We start from the raw sequence: 22,408 nt of genomic DNA on the forward strand, positions 1-22,408 counted from the left end.
CTGGGGGTCACCACAACATGAGGAACTGTATTAAAGGGTAGCGGCATTAGGAAGGTTGAGAACCACTGCTTTAGTCAATGTTGGAAAACTACCATGCAAAAAGGGGAAAAAGGAAGAAAAGGAAAGGAAGAAAGAGGCTACAAACTCACATCAGGGAGAACAGAAAGTAAAGCTGGGGTGCCAGCCGGCGTGGCTCAGTGGTTGAGTGTTGACCTAAGAACAGGAGGTCACGGTTCGATTACCGGCCAGGGCACATGCCCGGGTTACGGGTTCAATCCCATGCAGAAGGCAGCCGATCCATTATTGATGTTTCTATCTCTCTCTCCCTCTCCCTTCCTCTCTGAAATCAATAAAAATATATTTAAAAAAAAAGTAAAGTAGGGGTGACTGAAGAATTTCAGATTTGTATCCTTTCCTGAGCAGTACTGACAATATTTAAAATATTAGAAACAAATTAAAAACACAACTTTGTTAAATATTGAGGTTCCCCTTCCATTGTGCTGTCACACCCCTCTTTAGGGATAGGAAATCTTTTATTTTCATCTGATTATCTGTTCATACTATCAGTATTCAAATGTACTTTGTGACAAAAGGACACCTGATTGACTACTTTAGTATTTCTTTTTTTTAAAAATATATTTTATTGATTTTTTTACAGAGAGCAAGGAAGAGGGATAGAGAATTAGAAACATCGATGAGAGAGAAACATCGATCAGCTGCCTCCTGCACACCCCCTACTGGGGATGTGTCTGCAACCAAGGTACATGCCCTTGACCGGAATCGAACCTGGGACCCTTCAGTCCGCAGGCCAACGCTCTATCCACTGAGCCAAACCGGTTACGGCTCTTTTTCTTTTTATATATTTTTATTGATTTCAGAAAGGAAGGGAGAGGGAGAGAGACAGAAACATCAATGATGAGAGAGAATCATTGATCGGCTGCCTCCTGCATGCCCCCTACTGGGGATCGAGCCTGCAACCTGGGCATGTGCCCTTGACTTAAACCCGGGACCCTTCAGTCCACAGGCCGATGCTCTATCCAATGAGCCAAACCGGCTAGGGCTACTTTAGTGTTTCCTTACAAAGGATCTATCTGAAGAGATGCCACACACACATACATACTAATAACGTCTACTAAAATAACATGGTATTTATATAGTACTTTTTCTTAAGGTCTTTAAATTCTTTATAATTCTCATTGTTTTTAATTTGGGAGATAAACTTGAAGTGCAAGCCTCAAATGATCTAATATTATAAAATGCTAGATGCCCTGGCTGGGTTGCTCAATAGTTAGAGTGTTGGCCCAAGCACCAAGGGTCTTAGATTCAATTCCCAGTCAAAGGCACATAACCTGGGTTGTAGGTTCGGTCTCTGCCCTGATCGGGGCTCGTGCAGGAGGCAACCAATCGATGAGTCTCTCTCACATCAATGTTTCTTTCTCTCCCCTCCCCCCACCTTCCACACTCTCTCTCTTAAAAAAAAAAAAAAGGGAAAAATATCATGTGAGGATTAAAAATTAAATTTAAAAGAAATGCTAGAAATCTATTCATTTTGTAGTCTCTTTCATCACATGAAGTTTCTTACAATATACCTAAAAATCTAATACGAACATGCTTTCTTATAATATCCAATATGTATATGTTGTCTGGATGTGATCCTATCCTATAGCTAATTTTACTGTTAATCATCCTAGAACAGAACATCCTGTTTTATTACTTTTATAGTACGAACAACATTTAATATATCAGAACAAAGGCAAACTGATTATCATTAACTCTACTAATAAACTAGATGATAAGCTAAAAATGCAGACCAGACACTTACTTAACTAGGCCATAAAGTTCCTTTTAACAATTCCACCCCTCAAAGTTTCTCCAGAGACCGTCCTACCTTTTTGTTCTTTGGAAAGCTGCTCAGCTTGGTCCCAGATTTCTGTGGCATAGAGGAAATTAGATGTAACCTGAACATAGCTGGCTGCCATCTGGTGGATCCTGTGTGGAATGGTCACTGAAGAACCACTTGCTGAAGCACTACTGGCCCCAGAAGAATAATTTCCTGAATTGCCTGGCGACAGCTTTGGAGAAACAGGGGAAGGCATCCCAACAGCTTTGCTACACACACAGAAACAGAAAATTTATTCATATGGTTATAGTGAACATGACAAAATCAATGTAATACAGGCTTTTAGGAAGAGCCCATATGAAGGTTTTTAAAATTTAAAGATTCTTTCAAACTTTAAGGGTTCCCAGGGAAGTACAATTTCTTTTAAATAAGTACTTCACTCACTAAAGACCACTGTGAATTATCATTTTATCTGGATGCTTTGTTTTAATAAATGGCAACAGAACAAGAGATGGGAAAGAAATGCTAGTACTATAGTTCATAAGTTAGATTGCCTCACTCCCAGTCCAACACTTTCAATGGGATTATATATTTAGGAAATATATAAAATATTATATATTTTCAAACTGTTTTGTGAAAAGTTGGGTGGAATGAATAATTTAGCACCAAAGAAAAAAAATTGCGGTAGTAAATGGGAACATCTTATTTTTAATTCCATAATTTCTGGTACTTTTGTAGTTTAACCAAGTTATTCAGAGCTGATGAAGAGACAGCTTTCCCAATCAACTGTAATCATCTCAAGATTCTGTCAATTAAATATTTTTTAGAAAACACATGTTGAAAGCTGGCAGGTTCATTTCAGTACTAAACTTTGTGAAAATGCCCAAGATCATAAATAAAAAAAGAAAAATCAAGCAAAAGTTGGAGGTGGTGCTGGGGGGAGCTATTTGTTAAGAATATTTTTATCTAGCCCTGGTGTGGCTCAGTTAGTTGAACATCGTTCCGAAACCAATAGGTTGTGGTTCAATTCCCGATTCAGGGCACATATTTGGGTTGTAGGTTCATTCCCCAATTGGGGCACACCCCATATAGAAGACAACAGATAGATGTTTCTCTCTCATCTTGATTCTCTCAGATTGATGTTTCTCTCTCTCCCTTCCCCTCTCTCTCAAATAAATAAAAACATATCCTCAGGTGAGAACTTTAAAAAATTGTTTAAAAAAAAGAAAAATTTTTATCTGCACTTTTGGCACTATAATTTGGTTAAGATAATACATAAGGGCAGAGACAAAATGTCAATTAACATAAACATATTAAGTGAATAAACTTATCCCCAAAAAAGAAGATTTATATATTTTTCCCTTTTTGGGGGGAGAGTGGGATAAAGTGATGTGGAGGTGGAGGAGAAACCACAATCATACCTCGATTATTAAATTCTGGCATTGTCGAGACTTTAGTAAAGATAAACCCACTGTGATATAAACCCAAGTAGTTACAGAAATCAACCTGTGAGAAGAGTTAAAGTGCTGTAAAATAACTCAGATTTCTGCAGGTGAAATGTCTCCTCCTCTCTAATCTTTGTAAGATTATGTTTATTATCCTATTTCAATTTATAAAAAAGATAAAATATTTAAAAATACTTAATTAGAGATAGTTTTCATTTTTTTAAAAGGTTGTCATCTTACCATTTTTGGAAATTAGACCCTAACTATTCCACTTTTATATAAAAATAAACTTGTCACAAATAATATTTTATTGAATAAAATAGACCTACCTTCCCAAGCCAGGTGATGGTGCTTGAGAATTATTATAAGAATTCTGTGGAGAAAATAAAATGTACTTAACAAAAATTTAAAAAACAACAACACTACTTATAAAGTACTAAATATATTCAAGCACTGGGCCAGAACTGATCTTAATAAGCCTTGGAAATTAAAAACCAAAATGTGTGTGTGTGTGTGTGTGTGTGTAAATGTCAATAGAAAGAAGTTATAGGTAAGAGCTGGAGTGTTCTGCAGGGCTTAAGTGAGACACAACGAAAGAGTAAGAGACTGACAAAGAAGAAGGGAGAAGGGAGTCATTACACATGCAAAGGCTGCAGAAAAGATAATGTATGAGACCCATAAAGTTAACCTGGAGCACAGGTTTAGATAGGGAACAAGAGAGAGAAAGATCTTGAGGACCTTATACGTCCGGGTAAAAAACTTGGGCTTGATCCTGTAGGCAATGGTAAGCTACTGAAGGGTTCCAAATCATAATTAGGGCAGAATTTGAGGAAGATTTATGTGTTGCTATTAAAGGAAATAACAAAGACATTTTAGAAAACTATAAGTCGTCTAAGGAAAGATGATAGTAAAAACAAGAGACCATTTTACAAGTATAAATTAGGTTTCATGATAAAAATAGCCTACATCTAGTGAAATGTTAAGAGCTACTGAATGATGCTACATAGGTTCTACAATCAGATATATGTGCATTTAAAAACTTACAAGAAACCTCAAACTTATTTGAAAGTTCCCAAACAGTAGCTCCTCCCTTGCCATGGCAGGTAAAACATGAGGGCACTTCTGGAGTAGGGATAGAAGACTATACATTTTGTCTCCTGGCAAATGGACCCTCCTCTTTGGCACACTTACCTTCAGGTGCTCTGTCAATGTCTTTGAGTACTTCAGAGCATTTTCCTTCTTCAGTTTGAATAGCCTCAGGTACAGCAGAGACTGGCATCTCAGGCTAATCAATGGAAAAGGGCAGTTTATTTACAGGACAACACACTCTGGCCTCATCTGTACAAGCTTTGAATCATGTGCAAGAGTATAGAATTGGCTCATGTGAGCAGACCAAGGCATAAAGTCAACAGCACTAACTCTTAGGCAAAACCAAAAGATAGTTTTGACACATGCCCTAGAGAGGAGAAGGAAGGGAAAGATACCTAGGACTAGCTTCCTATTTGCTGACATTCAAAAATTAAAACCTCACCCACAGGACCCAACATGTCATTGTAACATATGCACTTAAAAATTGAGGGGCAAACTCAATAGATCAAATTATAAGTAATCTAAAATTAAACAACAAAAACTAGGAAACTCAACTATAAATATTACAACTCTGAGGAAATACATATAAGCCTTAACATAGCTTCGATCACTTTCACTTCTCACTGGTCTTCTTTTTTTGTTGTTGTTAATCCTCACCCAAGGATATTTTTCCATTGATTTTTAGAGAGTAGAAGGGAGGGGGAGAGACAGAAAGAGAGAAACATCAATCTGAGAGAGACATATCAATTAGTTGCTTCCCACATGTGCCCCGAACAAGGGCCAGGGAATCGAGCCTGCAACCAAGGTATATGCCCTTGACCGGAATCAAACCCAGGATCCTTCAGTTGCAGGCCTACATTCTATCCATTGAGAGAAACCAGCTAAGGCTCACTGGTCTTCTTTTGCTTCTTCTATAGTTTCCAGTTTCTTTCCACTATTCAGCCCTTGCATATGTTCCCTCTACCTAAAGACTAGGTCTCCCTATACTCTACTCTTACCATTACATATACTTTTCTTTTAAACTACTTAATTCATATAGTTGTGATTATTTGATTAATGTCTGTCTCCTCACAGTAGACAGACACTATGATAAATAGGACCATGTCAGTTCTATACACAGCTATATTCCCAGCTGTTAAACATAGTGCCAGATAAATAACTATAACAAATGAACTGCTACATCTCCCTGAAATACAAGCAAACAAACCACTTTCTTTATTCTGAGAAAACTAAACATTTGCTTCCCAAGGAAAGGTATATGTGAATGGAGAGAGAGGATACAAAATAAATAAATAAATAAATAAATAGCCTGGAAAAGTAACCATTTAAGACAATTAGAGTTCGTATTAATCCCACTCTCCCAAGACTTTTGTCAAGAGGGCAATGGATCAGAGACTGACAACTATTAAAACCTTTCAATAGGAATTTTGAGTTATTTTCTACCTTACCCATCAAGAATAGATTTATGACTGGGTTATAGAATGTTGATTCAAGGATAATTTTCAGAAGCACATACACAGCACAATTTACTAGAGAACTGCCTGACATTCAGCAGAGGTTAGAATACACAACACTTACCAAAGTACTGTGAGTCTTTTATCTGCAGCTGTAGCATCTGGTGCTAAGTAATTCTTTAGCTTCATAGTGTATCTGTGAGTTAAAATAACAAACAAGTGACACAGTATTTTAACTTAATCTTCTGACTACCTTAGTCCTTAAAACATTAGACTCTAACCTACATAAAGGCAAAAGTACTCATTGAAGTATCTAATTCTCCTTATCCAAGGACAACAAAGGATTAAACATCCTCCTTAGCTCTATTATATATAGTCATGCTGCTTAACGACAGGGATATGTTCATGTCGTTAGGCGATTTCATCGTGTGGGAACACCACAGTGCTCACTTACACAAACCTAGATAGTATAGCCTACCACAGACCTAGGCTACATGGTGAAGCCTATTGTTCCTAGGCTACAAGTCTGTACAGCATGTTACTGTACAAAATAACACAAGATTAAATCAAGTGCAAGAGAAAACAATGCAATCAAAAGATGGGGTAAACATAAGACATATAACACGTCATACTTTGTTTTATGGTAAATTTTTTTTAATGTAAGTAGAAAGAGTATACTTTAAAATAACGATAAGGAGTAAACACATAAACCAGTAACACTGCCATCATTAAGTAATATGTATATGGTATACTTTTATATGAGATGGGCAAGTGCAGGTTTGCTTACATCAGCATCACTATAAACAAATAAGGCATTGTGCTGTGACATTATCACAGATCCACAATGCTAGGCGATAGAAATTTTTCAGTCCCACTATAATCTTATGGGACCATCATACATGTGGTCTATCATTGACCAAAATGTTGGTATGCAGTGCATGACTGTATAGTTATATCAACCCCTTCCTAGATAGACCAGAGAAATAATATTGCCAATGATATGGCAAGTTTCCCCACTTACTTGATGAGCTCCACTGTCTCTGAATACATAGGAAATGGGGATTTGGATTCCTGAGCATTTTTCTCTAATGCATTCCCACATTCAATGAAAGATACCACAGCATCAAGATAGTATACAGCTTTCTCAAACCTGTCAGACTGAAGAAAGAAGAAAAAAATAATGAGAGCTGCACTGATGTGGTATGGAAACAAACAACAAGTGAAGATTTAGTTAAATCTAATTAAATATATAAATGTGAAGAGAATGTTTACATACCAATGCATCTGCATTGTGCTTTAGCTTTTTTGCTTCTTGTAAATAATGGTCTGCTGAATAACTTCTGCAATGTAAATTTTTATTGTAAATAATGTGGTAAATTTTTCATAAGATGATAATAGTTCATTTAAATCTCTAGCATCCCTCAGTTTTCATGTCCACAAGAAAATGAGCAATTACTAAAACATTTGATTCACTATTTTCCTGATGTTTACATTGAGCATAAATAGTATTGGCCAACTCATGGCGAAACAGAAATCAAGCTCCCTAATATTAAATACTAACTTACCCAAGTTGTTTGAGAACTTTAGAGTAAATAAAAGATTAAATAGGAGAAATAATCTCTTATCAAAATGGAGGGGAAAACCCAACATTATTCTTACATATTTAAGAAAGCCCTTATTTTAAACAGTCATATCAGCAGCAATAAGGTTCTACCAGAAGACACATCATTCACATCCTCAACAAGAGTCATAGTTAACTCAGAGGAACAATACTTGGGGCTAGTGGGTGCCTTTCAAATTAAAAGCCAATTATTCTGTAGATCACAGTATGAATTCTTCTAGTCAATGACAGAAATGAAAATGAATTTCTTATATGCTGACTGGCATGATTTCTTGAATGCATAAAAAATCTTAATTTATCTCACCTGTCATCAAAGGTAAGCTTTGTTCTCCGAGGCTTTGAAACTTCAGGATTTGGTGTAGATGTCGGACAGTTAGAGGAGCTATTTGAAGCCTTTTCCTGACCAAAAAAATATATAACTTATGTTTTAAATTGTGAGGAGATTGGACAGCTTTTAGATTTATAGTGCCTAACTTCAGATTTATTGAAGGAAAACTGAAGGTTCTGAAAATTAAAAAAAAAAAAATTTCCAGATATTTCAACACTTTCTTATGTAAAAATTATATGTGTGTGATATATAAAATCACTGTGTGGTGACGGATGCTAACTAGACTTACTGTAGTGATCATTTAAAAAAATATACATATATCAAATCATCTAAAACTGATATATTATGTATAAAATATATGTAAATTTAAAAAAAAATGGTAAAACTATAAGAAATAGACAAATCCTATATATTTGTAGAAATAACAGAAGTAAAACACAATTCTCTCAGTAAACAATAATAGAACTGGTAAAATATCAATCAGCATAGAAAAGGGTTGAAAACATGATTAATCTAATAAAATTATATGATCCCTATCCCCGATATATGTAGATGCTTCTTTTTAACCCCTAGAGTGCTGGGGAGCGCAATTGCGCTTCTCCTGTCTTTCACCAAAAGTGCCGGGAGCGCTATCAAAGCTTCGAAATGGCGTCCAGTTCTAAGTCTGCTTTTATTAGTGATGATGATATTGCTAAATATGTCAATGTAGTAAAGGTTTCCTTAAGTTTTTGAATATGTAACTTCATTTACTTGCGATTCATTATTTTTTTTCCTCAACTGCTGTAAAATCAGCAAAAATGCCTTGGCAATTTTAGCATAGTTCCTAGGATATTGGTTGGCACTCAAAGGGTTAAGCAAATATTTAATATTAGAAAAATCTTCCATGTACTTTAGAAATATAAAGCAAATCTTAACAAATTTTAAGATTGCTACCCTGCAGATCACTCTCCAGTTCCAATGCAATTAAGGTAGAAGGACTAACCAAAAGATAACTAGAAAATCTCTGTATGTTTGGAAATTGAGTAATGTACTTTTAAGTAACTCTTTGATCTAAGATGAAATCACAATGGAAATTAGAAAACATTTTAAATTATGTTATAAAAACATTATATACCAAAACTTGTGCAATGCAGCTAAAGCAGTATTTAAAGGTAAATATATAGTCTAACTGCTCATATTGGGGGGGGGGAGGCTTAAAATTAATTTAAAAATTAGTGAAATATTCATCTCTAAAAGTTAGTAAAAAGAATAATAAAACAAACAAAAAGAATAAAAAAGGAAATTATATAGATAAGAGTATGGCGTGGTTGGTGTGACTCAGTGATTGAGCATCGACCCATGAACCAAGAAGTCCCCAGTTTGATTTCTGGTCAGGGCACATGCCTGGATTGCAGTCTCCATCCCCAATGCGGGGGCCTGCGAGAGGCAATCAATTACTGTTTCTCTCTCATCAGTTTCTATCTCTCTTTTCCTCTCCCTTCCTCTCTCTCTAAAATCAATTCAAAAACATTTTAAAAAAAGATAAGAGTATAAATTAATGAAATAGAAAACAAAATAAATTACAGAGCATCAACAAAAACAAAGGCTATTTTTTGAAAAGACAAGTAAAACTGATAAGCTTCTGATGAGACTGATCAAGGGAAAAAGAGAGATGGCACACAGCTAATATTAAGAGCATGAGAGGAACATAAGTAGAGATGTTACCGATATTAAAAACATAAGGAGACACTATTGAATAGCTATATTTCATTTTAAAAAATTTGATATGAGCAAAAATCTAGAAAAAAACAAAATAAAAATTATATGAAATTTTGGTCTGTCATATTAATTTTTCTTTAGTTGATATAAGAAATAGCATGTTTTCTAACTAAATTAAAGATTTTTCTTTCATAAATCCATATATAATTGTTTAAACTGGAAAATGCCAAGACTAACAGTAATTTTAACAACTGCCATAAGATCTTAAAATTAAAGTGATCAGGGCCTCTATTTTATAGTTTGTCGATAACAACAGAGTACCAAATATCCCCATTTGATCCAACAAATATTTCTTGATTACCCAGTAAATTCAACACTGGATAAAACACAAAACAAGTAAGATACAAATCCCTGCTTTCAAGAAGCTAATGAACCAATAAGGAAGAGATACAGGCAGTGAGTTTTACCTATGAGACTAACAGAAGCCAAATGAGCAGGCGAGCTATTGAGTAAGTGCTTAAAAAAAAAAGATAATAGGTTTCACGAAATAAGCATATAGGCCTCAAAATCCTACAATTAAAGGAGAAGAAAATAGAGAAAGAGCCAAAAAGCAGGTTAGTAGAGATCTGGAGCAGTGAAGGAAGCCAACAGGACACTCAGGTTCCAGAGGATACTAGGACCAACTCTAAACTACTACAGAAAGGTGTCCAGCTAGAGAAAAGGCCTTCTGTAAATTTCCATTTGAGACACTTTGTTCACAATTAAAATTACCTCAATTTAAAAGACGTAATTACCACATTTAGTGAATAGGACTAACTGCTTTCATCTAATTTTTCAACTCTCAAACCTTTGCTACTTAAGTTACAAATAATCCAGTGAATTATATTCTTAAAAATATAGGTATTTTCTTAATTTTGTCATAGAGTTTGCTCCTGGATCAGAACAATTTAGAAAGCAATGAAAATAAAGATTTTTATTTATTTGCATTGAGGGTGATAGATCAAAGCAGCTTTTTTAAAACGGCACTAATTTCCATCCACATACATTAAGAATAGTCCCCTACATATGATCAGGCTTTAGAAATAATTCCAGTGTTAGCTCAAAGAATGTTTTTCTTCTTCACAAATCAAAGCCAAATGGTTGCTTTTGTCATTTTATGTAATATGACTTGCTTATGAAATCCAATTTTTAAAAATCTGAAGCCAATTTCAAACCATAGAGAAGCAATTGGAACTATTTATAATTTGATCATAATCAACTGTTTTCCCACAACCAACTCTTCCAATTATGGTTTTCTATCTTAATTACGAGGCATGTAGCTAGCTGACTTGCTGCTTTCATGGTCTTAGATCACTGCATTAGTTTATTATCAAGAACATGACATTTTAAGATTAAAAATGCACAGATTTAGAAATTTAATGAGATGTTTACAAAATTTTCAAAGTACAGCGTCACCTTGGAGAAGTCACATGGCAATGAAATTGATTTTCAAGACTAAGGCCCCCAGTTTCTTACCTTGGCCTCCTTAGAGCTAATGGAAGTCTTCCCTTCAGTTTTCTTCTGTTTTGACGTGGAGGAACTGTTTTTGCTGCTGCCACTATTCTCCTTGTTGCTGTTATTACTTGACTTTAAGGAAGAAGACTGACTAATGGTCCTCTTCCGAGAGCCATGCTCCGTTTTTGGATCTTTTGAAGGAACAGGCCCAGCAGGAGAAGGCAACAGATCTTTTTCTTTTGCCACACTCTGTTTAGATGACCTGCCAAACCAAACAAATGCCCTCATTTCTCCACACAGTCATAGGGGCAATGGAGTTTTTTCAATTCTCTTTGCTTTCAAGACAAATTTGCTGTTACCTATAACTAGGACATATGATTTTTGCAAAACAAATCTGTAAATTTCATGATTGTGTGCATCTTGTCAGGCTTTCCCCTGCCATGGTTATACACCAATGCCTAACACTTGGCCTGCCACACAACAAGTATTCATAAATACTAGTTGAATAACAACAAAAAGATGATGGTGAATGAAGATATTAATGCTCATAAATTAGCAATTAGTCTCTTGCAAGTTACAGATAAACTTATCTAGCCAGAAAGTTGTAAAGCTTTACTTTCTTACCATACTCACCCCTAACTCCACTAAAAAAAGAGCAGAGAAAAAAGTGACTAAACCTTAAATGCTTTCCATCCCTGTTAGATAAAAGCAAAAGCCCCCACTATTTGGTGTATGTTATGTGTATACATGTATATGATATATACTTGCTAAAAGGAACATTCTAAGATAATGTTAGGAAGCCCAACAGCAAATTACAAACATATAGTAACACACATGTAACATGTTTTAGGTACATACTCTCTGTTGCTGGGTGGCTTGTGGCCTGCTAAGTTCTTTTCCTCTGTTTTGGGTTTCTTGCTGTCATTGGCTCGGTTATCATCTTCATTCTGGATGAAAACAGAAAGAGCTGCTAGGTTTGAACTTTATAAATTCCAGAACCAGTCACCCCCAAACAGTTTATCCCTGAGAAACTTCAGTAAGAGGACAAATGTGAAATAAAAGAATTCATTTAAACAATGTTTAGTGAAGAAGGTTTTAAGGCTGAGTAGAAGTCTCCTATTTTAGATAAACAGAGCCCAAATATTAAAACAAATTTCCTGTAGTCTTTTGGGGTTGGGGGAGGGTGTGTGAAATTAAAATTAAGATGTAATTCACATACCATAAAATTCAATCTTTGAAAGCACACAATTCAATGGCTTTTATTATATTCAGAGTTGTACAACCAGGGCAACAACCAATTTTAGACCATTTTCATCATCTTAAAAAGTCACCCTATACCCATTAGCAGTTACTCCCTATTGTCTCCACCTCCAGACACTAGCAATCATTAATCTATACATTTTGTCTTTATGAATTTGCATATTCTAGACAGTTCATATAAATGAAATCATATACCGGTGCCATTTTGTATCTGGCTCCCTTAGCATAACATTTTTATTTTATTTTTATTTATTTTTAAATATATTTGTATTGATTTGAGAGAGGAAGGGGGAGAAAGGGAGAGATAGAAACATTGATGAGAGAGAATAATAATAATAATAATTGATTGGCTGCCTTATCCACAGCCATACTGGGGATCGAGCCCACAACCGGGGCATGTGCCCTGACCTGGAATCGAACCAGCAACCCTTTGGTACACAGGACAACACCCTGAGCCACAGTGGCCAGGGCTGACTTACAAGTATTGATATAGAAAACTTGGGAGGAATATGTAAAAGTGAGATTTAAGGGAGGGAAGGAGATATGGGATACTCCTTTAGAGGAAGGAGATATTTTCTTGTAAATAATACAGCTTTAAGCAAAAGAATAAAAAAGGCTGATGTGGCTCAGTTGACTGAGTGCCCTCCCATACACCAAAAGGTTTCCAGTTCGTCCAATTCCTTATCTGGGCACATACCTAGGTTTTGGGTTCAGTCCCGTCAGGATGCATATAGGAAGCAACTGATGGATGTTTCTCTCCCTCTTTCTCTCTCTCCCTCCTCCTTTCTCTCTCTCTAAAATCAATAAAACCATATTTAAAAAAAGAATAAAAAGGACCTTCATTTTCTCTACTATATTTTAAACATTTGAAAATCTTATAAAGAACATGTATTATGTGTTAAGCATAAAAGGACCATATTTTTATTCAATATATTAGCTTTCTAAAAAGTACAGCCTATCATATACAAGCTCTTATTTCATGTAATTCTATGAATTAAACCCATAATCATATCTAACAATTCAAGGCTATGGACTATAGAGGCCAGTAGCCCTAAACAGCTTACTAGTTGAATAAAGCTTCCCTACACTACAATAAGGGAAATCATTAGCTATACCGTAGTACTGAAATTCAAGTTTTCTAGAAATTCAAATTTTAAAATATCTTCACCTTATGAAGATACAAAAAAAGGAGACACAAGTATTATTCTAATTTGTCCAAATATATCTCATCATGCACATAGTACTGTGGTTTTTAGAAAAAGAGAGAAAAAAACCTCTAACTCACTTCATTTTAAGAAAATGCAGGGGGTAGGGGAGGCCGGGGGAAGGTCAATGGGGGGAAAAAAGGAGACATACGTACTACTATTTGTAATACTTTAAACAATAAAATAAAATTTAAAAAATATATAAAAATTTTTTAAAAAATTAAAAATTGAATGTTGGATTCGGGGGGAAAAAAAGAAAGAAAACGCTGTATTCTTCCTATCCTCCTACATGAAATTCTCAAAGTCAAGTGCGAATGGAGTATTGTTCTGAGACCATCTGGTACCTATCTGTTCACCTGTTCATGCTTTCAGTCTTTTATAATCATATTCACATCTATGTTCAGGAAATTACACTATTCTTCAAAACAGATTATTAAAATTTACTTTCCTCTAAAAATTCCTAACTAGAACTGAAAAATTCCTCACAAGAACTGAAAAGATTAGGCTGTTTTTCTCAAAGAACCTCCATTAGATATGTAAGTTGTTCAACTCTCTATATGTCTATTATCCTCCCATTATATATCTATTATCCTCCAATCATAGACATTGTGAGTTTTTACATTTCCTGGGTCTAAAAAAAGCTTACCTTAAATATATACACCAAGCTTCATTTCTAAATCCAAATGATCTTGGAAGTATTTAGAGAGCTATGTGCCAGCAGAAGTTTTAGTTCTGAACTTGCAGATATGGGTGTTTGAAAAGAGCTGGGCAGAGTTATGTACAATGGATTGGTGAAATTCTTAAGGATGTGTCAAAATCGGTGAGACAATTTTTTAGCTGGAATTAGTAATTTAAAAGATGCAACTTGGTTTGCGTATAAAAGAGAAGTGTGACAACCTGGAGAGTACATATCCCAACTAAAGACATTTCAACCCAAAATGTGAAGGACCCTGTGAAGGCCAGTTTACAATCTCTGCTTCTCTCTCACCTCTACACTGTCCAGCACACTCTCTGGACAGCAGCACTGGCTCATTTCTGACCTAATTAGAAACTATGCTGCTTTACAAAAGGAGACAGGCAGAGGCACAGTGGTCTTTAGAAGACTGTTCTATCTGAAGCCTCAACTGGGCCTTGGGTTAACCTCTATTTCTCTCATAGCTATGACTCAACTAGTTATTTTTGGCTGAGATTTCCACTGCATTTCAGATTCTGATGTTGAAAAACAAAACAACAACAAAACTCTTTACAAACCTTATGTTTCCTCTTGCCTTTATTGGAAACTTTTTCTGACGCTTGTTTCTGAGCCTCTCTTGTGTGCTTCTCCGGCACATTTTTCTTTTCCCCCTTCGGTGGCTCTGTTTCTTTGTAAGGCTTTCCTGGTATTCTAGTCAAGAGATTCAGGTCAATCTTCACAATAAGTGGATACCTATCATCAGGCTCACTGAGGGGTGAAAGAAGTTCCTTCTCTTCCATAGGAGAGAACATTCGTTGCCGAAAAAAGCTATCTTCTTCCTCCACTGAGGAGGGTTTAACGGGAGTCCTATTACTCTCAGGGTACTTAGGAGTTTGTGAGGAAGGAGGAAGGCTCTCGCTTTCATCTGAATCTGAGGATGAGGTATCTGTTTCTATGATTTCCCTTGACTTCTGGGAAGATTTACTTGTTGACTTGTATTTCTTTTTCTCTGCTGAAGGGCGAGGGGAAGATTTGGACTCCTTTTTTATGTTGGGTTTCCTTGAGCCTTTGGTGGCTGCTTTGTGTCTGCTGGAGGGTATGCTGGTAGCCATGTCTACGGGAGTTTCACTTTCTATCTTCAAGCCTCCTCGGGGCTCTTCAGCAGCTGTCTTCTCGGTCTTTTTGGGTTGTTTTTTGCCTACAGTTCTCCTCTGTGTTGTACTGTCACTCTGTGCAGGAGACTTCTGCCTCCCACGCCCACTTTCTGATCCCTTTTGAGCAGTTTTAGAGTCTCGTCCAGGAGTAGCAGAACTTGTTTCTTTAGACCCACCTGGGTCAGTGTAGCTATTCCCAGTGCCCTGTTCTCGGCCTTCCTTTTTATAGCCTTGAGATGATGGGATGTTACTGTCCACAGAAGAAGCTGGTGACACTTTATGTGGATTCACTTTATTCAACCAGTTATCAAGTTGCCATTTGTTTGTTGGTGGTGGTTCAGGCTGAAAAACAGAGAAATAAGTATGCTTTTTTTCTACACTGAAGCTTTCTCCCTCCTTTACAATCTCAGGAAGAGGAAAAACACAATGCCTAATGCCTCAAAGGTTATTTGTTTTTTCATAGTTCTGTGTGAACCAAGGTATGGGGCAGAATATTGCCTATCACATCTAAATACCTGAATGAGAAGATATATATAGCCTTTAAATATTAAGTATTCCTATCAGGAATCCATCTTTAAAGGCAAAATTTTAAAAGATCATATAGTAACTAGAAAGTAAACAAATGATGTAGGTACCAACAGAGATTTTTAATCACATTATATCAACCTACAATAAAATTATACTATAAGACTCTTTTTATCTACAATGACTACAATAACATAAATTAACATGTTAAGACACAAAAATAAAGACCAAACCAAAAAAAATCCAATATTTTCATGACCTGAAATATGACCTCAAGTAATTCCTAACTAGACCAAATGTTTGTTTAAATAAAAAGAAAACTGAAGTACCTAGTTTTCCTACAAGATAGTTCAATTTCTTTTTGTCAGAATATGTAACCTACTTTCCTTCACCTTTTATATTGGAGTCAGGTTTCAACAGGCATCACCAGGGGCCTTGAGAGGGCCTATGGAAAATACCCCTGCCTCCCTCTCACCTCAGGAGATGCACTCTGAGATGGCTCATTTGCCTCACTGTCACTGGAACTACTTTCACTCTCTGAGTCAGATCCAGAGCTGCTTTCAGATCCACTGTGGCTGCTAGAATCATCCCTGGAGTTATCTGCTCCTTCACTATTATGGTGTGAAGGTTCAGAGTTACTAAAAGAGATAAAACATATAAATGACCAAACATTTCTTTTCTTTTTTACAATGACAACAGGAAAACATTCAAATCTGACAACCAGTTTTAAGAAATAAAAGAATGCCTACCTTCCTGGTGTACTCCTTGGCATTGTCTTGTCACAATCCTAAAATTAAAACATGAGAAGAAATCCATGAACGAAAAAATGGCACTCCATCGACTTAATATGAACAATATCTGAAAGTTTCATAAAAAAAAAAAACTGGTTGCTCTAATGTATGCATCAATGTTTACTTAACACAACATACTGTTTTAAGTTAAAGAACAACTAATTACAGTGGGGCCTTGACTTACGAGTGTCCCAACTAACAAGTTTTTTGAGATACCAGCTGTCTCTCGGTCGATTTTTTGCATTGAGTTGACAGTCTCGAACGAATTAAACTCGTAAGTCAAGGCCCCACTGTACCAGGATAAGAGGAAAAGCTTTGTTAACAGTTCTTGTCAACAATCTCATGCTTCATGAGTATGTTCTGATCCCTGATAAGTATTAAGAAAAAGCCAAGTTTTTGCCCTGGCCGGGTGGTTCCGTTTGTTGGAATGTGGTCTCACACACCAAAAGGTTTCAGATTTGATTCCCGGTCAGAGCACATGCCTAGGTTTCAGGTTTGATCCCAGGTTGGGGAGCATATGGGAAGGCAATGGATGGATGTTTCTCTCTCTAAAATCATTAAAAATATATCCTTGGGTGAGAATTAAACAACAACAAAATTTTTTTAATGGAGGTGTAAAGACAGAGCAGAAAAGTACAACATTCCAATGTTAGAAAGCAGAATGTATTCTTAAATTAGAATTCTTATTTAAAAAACAATGAAAACAAATACTGTATGAGACTGGCAAAATCATGTAGTAGTAGACACACCTGTTCCCCATCACTGTCTTCACTGCTGCTTAGCTTTAAGTCATCTTTTAACATACTAGAGGGAAAAGGCAGAGAGAGTTATTATTTTTGGAACAGTTTATCATGGCATACCAGAGTATTAAATATCTACTAAGAATTCTACAAATAATCACTGTGGCAGCCAAATAGTCAATTGTAAAACAAAGAAAAGAAATCAGTAAGTCTTATTCTGTCTGGTTTGGTTCATATTCAGAGTAATAATTGAGAAATAAGTAATTTAAAATTTCAGAAACTCCAACTTTTCCATAAGTAATATATTCATTTTTCTTTTCTAATTAAACAAAAGCCACCTTCTAGAAACTCTTATACTCACTTTTGTTAACTCTAATTTTTCTCTAATTGCATACACACACACACACACACACACACACATTATTTATGGAAACAAATTATCATACTCATACCCAACAGTCCACTAGAGAGATATAGCTACTAAAAAGAAGGAAGATAAAATAGAAGCACCAGCAATTCTCTTTCATTGTCCATAATGTTCCATAAAGAGATTTGTACAATTGGGTAATTGTGTAAACCAGAACACAAAAGTCAAAGTTCTAGTTCATAAATGCTTCACTATGAAAGATGAGTGTCCTGTATAAGAAGTAACGATTATGGGTAAGAAACTTGGCTATACCATAAAAATGACCATGTATATGTTAAAAATAAACTCTAGGTTCCAAATCTTCCTTGATTAAAATTCAAATAAATTTAGAAAACAAAAAGACATATTTTTTCTTAAGGCCATAACATCAAAATTAAAATCTGAGCCCAGTTGGCATAATTCAGTGGTTGAGTGTTGACCTATGAACCAGGTCACGGTTTGATTCCCAGTCAGGGCACATGACCGGGTTGCAGGCTTGATCCCTAGTGTGAGGTGTGCAATAGTTAGCTGATCTATGATTCTCATCATTGATGTTTCTATCTCTCTCCCTCTCTCTTCCTCTCTGAAATCAATATATTAAAAAAAAATTAAAATGTGAGAAAACTCCTTGTCTTTTTACAGAAGAGGAAAAATTAATACAAAGATTAGGGAGAATTACAACTGGAAAAAAGTTTTAATTTTTCATTACTAGTAGTTCCATTACTTTTCTTAAAATTTTATGACAGTCTCCAATCAGTGGGAGAAAAATTTTTTACTCTAATAACTACTTACACTTTCCCCTCAAAGCTTAACCTGAGTTTCTAAATCTGACCCCAAATTCTGATTATCACATAAAAAAATAGAAACAAAGTTAGCAGATGATAATAGAATTAAGTGTTTTAAGACTGGCCCAATTAAATGGGACAGAAAAAAAGTTTTCTTTTGGACAAGGGCTTAGTGCATTTCTATGACTGATTTCCTCTAAGCAAATAACTTACTTTGAATTCCCCTCAGCCTTTATAATTTAATAATGCAGCTCAATGAACCTATTCACATGTGAACATGTCAAAGTTTTTACCAGACTACTCAAGGTCCCACTTGCTTTTCCCTCAGTAACCCAAAGTGACATGCACATATATGGTAAGCCCCCATTAGTTCTTTGCATATAAAAAGGTATGATAAATAGGAATATAATTTGAATTCTTCAGCAGTGAAGTAGGACTTGTTGCATTCATATATTTTCATTCTCACTCAGGTCTCATCATGGTCATCTGAAGAGGCTGAGATTATTAATATAAATTGTGGTTATGGCATAGAGCTGACACTATTTCTGGCCACAGTTTCTTTAGAACTTTTTTTTATTCACACAAATGACTTGTGGTCTCAGGAATTCATTTTTTTTCAATTTAAATTCTTTATTGTTTAAAGTATTACATAAGTCACCTTTTTCCCCCATTGACCTCTACCCAGCCACTCCCATCCCCCAGCACATGCCCTCACCCCCCTACTATCTGCGTCAATTGGAGGAGTTCATTCTGGAATTTATTATCACCTAATACACTATCCTATTAAATTTTGATGTTTTCTCCAGGTTCTGCCTACAAAATGAAAGTAGGGAAACTTAATAACAGTTCAAACTACGTTGTTTTAATATTCTACATTTAGAGGTTAAATGGAGGGCCTACTAAGAAGAATCCTGTTTTTTTTAATGTCTTCTTTATTAAAAACAAATTATCAGCACACACTCAGCACAATACACACATGCCTAAGAGATGGAAATAAAACCTGTAATCTCAGAGGTGATTAGAGCAGAGGTGAGCAAACTATGGCCCACAAACCAAATCCAGACCACCACCTATTTATAAAGAAAGGTTTATAGAATGCGGCCATGGACTACGTTCATCAACACCCATGATCTGTGGCAGCTTTCATGCTATGATAGCAGAGCTGAATAGTTGACACGGAGACCATCTGGACCTTAAAACCTAAATGCCTAAATATTTCACTCTCTGGCCCTTTACATAAAAGTTTGCCAAACCCTGCCTTAAAAGATTAAGTACATATTTCTAAGTATTGTTCTAAATATCCAGATACTACATGCAGACGTTTAGCAAAAAAGACAAACATTAAACTTATTAAGCAATAAACTTACGATTTAGACTGATGCCCATTTGAGGTTTTAGAAGAAGGATTATATCTTTCTAGAATAAAAAGAAGGCAGAAATCAGCAACTGAACTAGGGCTATTTAGATTATAAAATATCAAAATACCTTCAAGGAAATATAAATCAAAATAACAAGATATAATTCGTCATTCATCAAATTTGTAACACTTTAAAGTCCAATAATATGAGATACTAGTGGAAATAGGCATGTTCATATGCTGTTGGTAGAACTATAAACTCACGCAATCTTTTTGGAGGGTAATCTGGTAATATTATCTAATCAATACTGTTAAATGCACATATCCACTAACTTAGCAATTATGATGAAAGAAATTTACCTTGCACGTATATCTGAAGGAATACATAAATATAAACACATACATGGATGTTTATTATAGTATAGTTTGTAACAGCAAAATCTGGAAACAAATGTCCCTCAAGAAGGGACTAGTTAAACAAATTATGGTACTTTCATACAATATAAACACAATTTTAATGCTAAAAAGAATGAACTATAGCTTTATACTGATACAAAAACAGCTCTAAAATAAATTAAGTGAACAACACAGGTAATAAAGAGTAGGTGCAGCTTATGATCCCATTTGCCAATAGTTAGCTTTGGGGAGAGACAATGGGGATTGAGGGTAGAACTAAGAATGAGATATTCTTAAAAGATTTTAAGAGAGAAAATGTAAATTCTCTGCTCTATTTTCTATATAATCACAATGTCAGGTCCCTTTTTCCTATAACTACAGCTTTAACACTGAAGTAAGAAATAGATACATAAACTTTGTTAACATTAAAAGGGATATTCTTCTAGTTTCGACTTTAAGATCACTAAAGATAACACAATAAGTATCAAAAGTTCCATATTTTTAGCTCCCAAAATAGCTTATTACTAGTATAAATCTATCTTACTTAAGAAGGTATTGCTCTTGACAAAAAGAATCTTTGTTTTGTTACAGAACTATATAATGAAGCCTAGACATTTGCTACAGTTTGTGACCTTACCCTAACCTTACCACCAGCCATCAGATCTTGGGACCATGCTTGAATTCCCTAAGGCAGGGGTGGGCAACCTCTGGCACGCGTGCCAAACATGGCACGCCAGTAACTTTTGCTGGCACGCGAAACCCTCTCTTACAATCTTCCGTTTATAATTTTTTTCTTAATATCGACTTTTTAATTTTTCAAATAAATTCAGTGTGGGTGCATCTTAGATAAATAAATAATTTTACATAACAAGTTATCTTAAAGACCATAGACATGGATTGACGAGAGAGGGGAAGAGCAATTTCTATGCCTCTGCCTTAACTCTCCCTGCTTTCCTAGATCCGACCAGTGTTTTGGTTTCATCCACATACGCTTGTGAATCTTTGTTCTCAGTGATGAATTTTGTTAAGTCTCATAATAGGAGTAGCCTGATGGATGAAAGTAGTAGCTCACGCATATCTCTGAAGTTCACGAAATATAAACCTGATGTAAAATCTCTGTCATCAGTGATGCAGCAGCAAAAGTCCCACTGATAATATCAAACGGAGTCATAAAGTTTTCTGTCGGACTATCAGTGTACATGTATACATTAAAAATAAATGTATTTTTCATCATCATATACTGTGTTTTTGTCGCTCGAATGAATTTTATTATTTCTTCAAGGTTCTTCACATACGTACACTTTAAGAGATATCAAGTAGGCGTAACATGTTCTCAAAGAATTAGGGTTGGCACGCAGAAGAAATTTGAGTCAGAGATTTTGCTGGTTTTGGCACGCACTCACAAAAAGGTTGCCCACCCCTGCCCTAAGGCTATCTTCCTCTCAAGTTCCTCTGAGAGGCCAAGAGAGAGTAGGTGGAGGAGGATTGTGTAGCAGACCGCAGACTTTATTCCCAGACAAAAAGAATAAATAAAAATACAAATAGGAGAAGAGCCATTATAAGCTACAGTGACCCTATGGAATTTTGCTATCATAGAACCAAGTATCTTCATGAAGAAAATGGAAAGACAGAATGGCTCTTGGTTTTATAAGGTGTCAATCAAATTGAATTCATGAACTTTGTAGTTCAAGTACTTAGTAATAAAAAGTTTTGATCTCCAATGATCCACAATTCTTCATTTTTTAAGCATATCAAGATTCAGTTGAACCCATTACTAATCATCAGATGATAAAATTGGGATAAGATATGCAAAAAATTATTAAAGCAATATATGCTGTACCATGAGAAAGGAAAAGTTCAAGAAAACCAAAAGTAAAAGAAATACTCACTTTGTTCTCCAGGGCCAAAGTTGGATTGCTGAGTCTCCTATAATAAATGGGATATAAATTACATAGTAACATTATATGAAAAAGTTTCAGTAGTGAAAAATGCTTCAAATTAAATTATTCAATTTCAGCTAATTCAATGAAAAAGTATGTTGAGTTCCTAAGAATACATAAAAGAAACACAAAAGAATTTAATGATTCCATCTGATCAGCCTCAGCAATTTTGTAGTCAATAATGCACTTTCCCAGAGCTTAATACAG

At 35.4% G+C, this 22,408-nt stretch overlaps 1 protein-coding gene across 1 annotated transcript in view; it reads right to left on the reverse strand.

Moving 5' to 3' along the window:
• The window catches only part of AFF4 (AF4/FMR2 family, member 4), a 53,610-nt gene that overhangs the window by 8,444 nt on the left and 22,758 nt on the right, over positions 1–22,408 (reverse strand). The window contains exons 6-20 of the mRNA XM_005865552.2: positions 22,151–22,187; positions 19,876–19,924; positions 17,327–17,381; positions 16,536–16,573; positions 16,262–16,424; positions 14,686–15,603; positions 11,828–11,916; positions 10,991–11,231; positions 7,754–7,848; positions 7,105–7,168; positions 6,850–6,986; positions 5,953–6,024; positions 4,477–4,570; positions 3,615–3,658; positions 1,889–2,109 (exon numbers count right to left, since the gene is read on the reverse strand). Coding sequence (XP_005865614.1) covers positions 1,889–2,109; positions 3,615–3,658; positions 4,477–4,570; positions 5,953–6,024; positions 6,850–6,986; positions 7,105–7,168; positions 7,754–7,848; positions 10,991–11,231; positions 11,828–11,916; positions 14,686–15,603; positions 16,262–16,424; positions 16,536–16,573; positions 17,327–17,381; positions 19,876–19,924; positions 22,151–22,187 — 2,317 coding nt within the window. The remainder of the gene's footprint in view (positions 1–1,888; positions 2,110–3,614; positions 3,659–4,476; positions 4,571–5,952; positions 6,025–6,849; positions 6,987–7,104; positions 7,169–7,753; positions 7,849–10,990; positions 11,232–11,827; positions 11,917–14,685; positions 15,604–16,261; positions 16,425–16,535; positions 16,574–17,326; positions 17,382–19,875; positions 19,925–22,150; positions 22,188–22,408) is intronic.

This window comes from Myotis brandtii, unplaced genomic scaffold, assembly GCF_000412655.1.
Source record: "Myotis brandtii unplaced genomic scaffold, ASM41265v1 scaffold208, whole genome shotgun sequence".
NCBI classification, from domain to species: domain Eukaryota; kingdom Metazoa; phylum Chordata; class Mammalia; order Chiroptera; family Vespertilionidae; genus Myotis; species Myotis brandtii.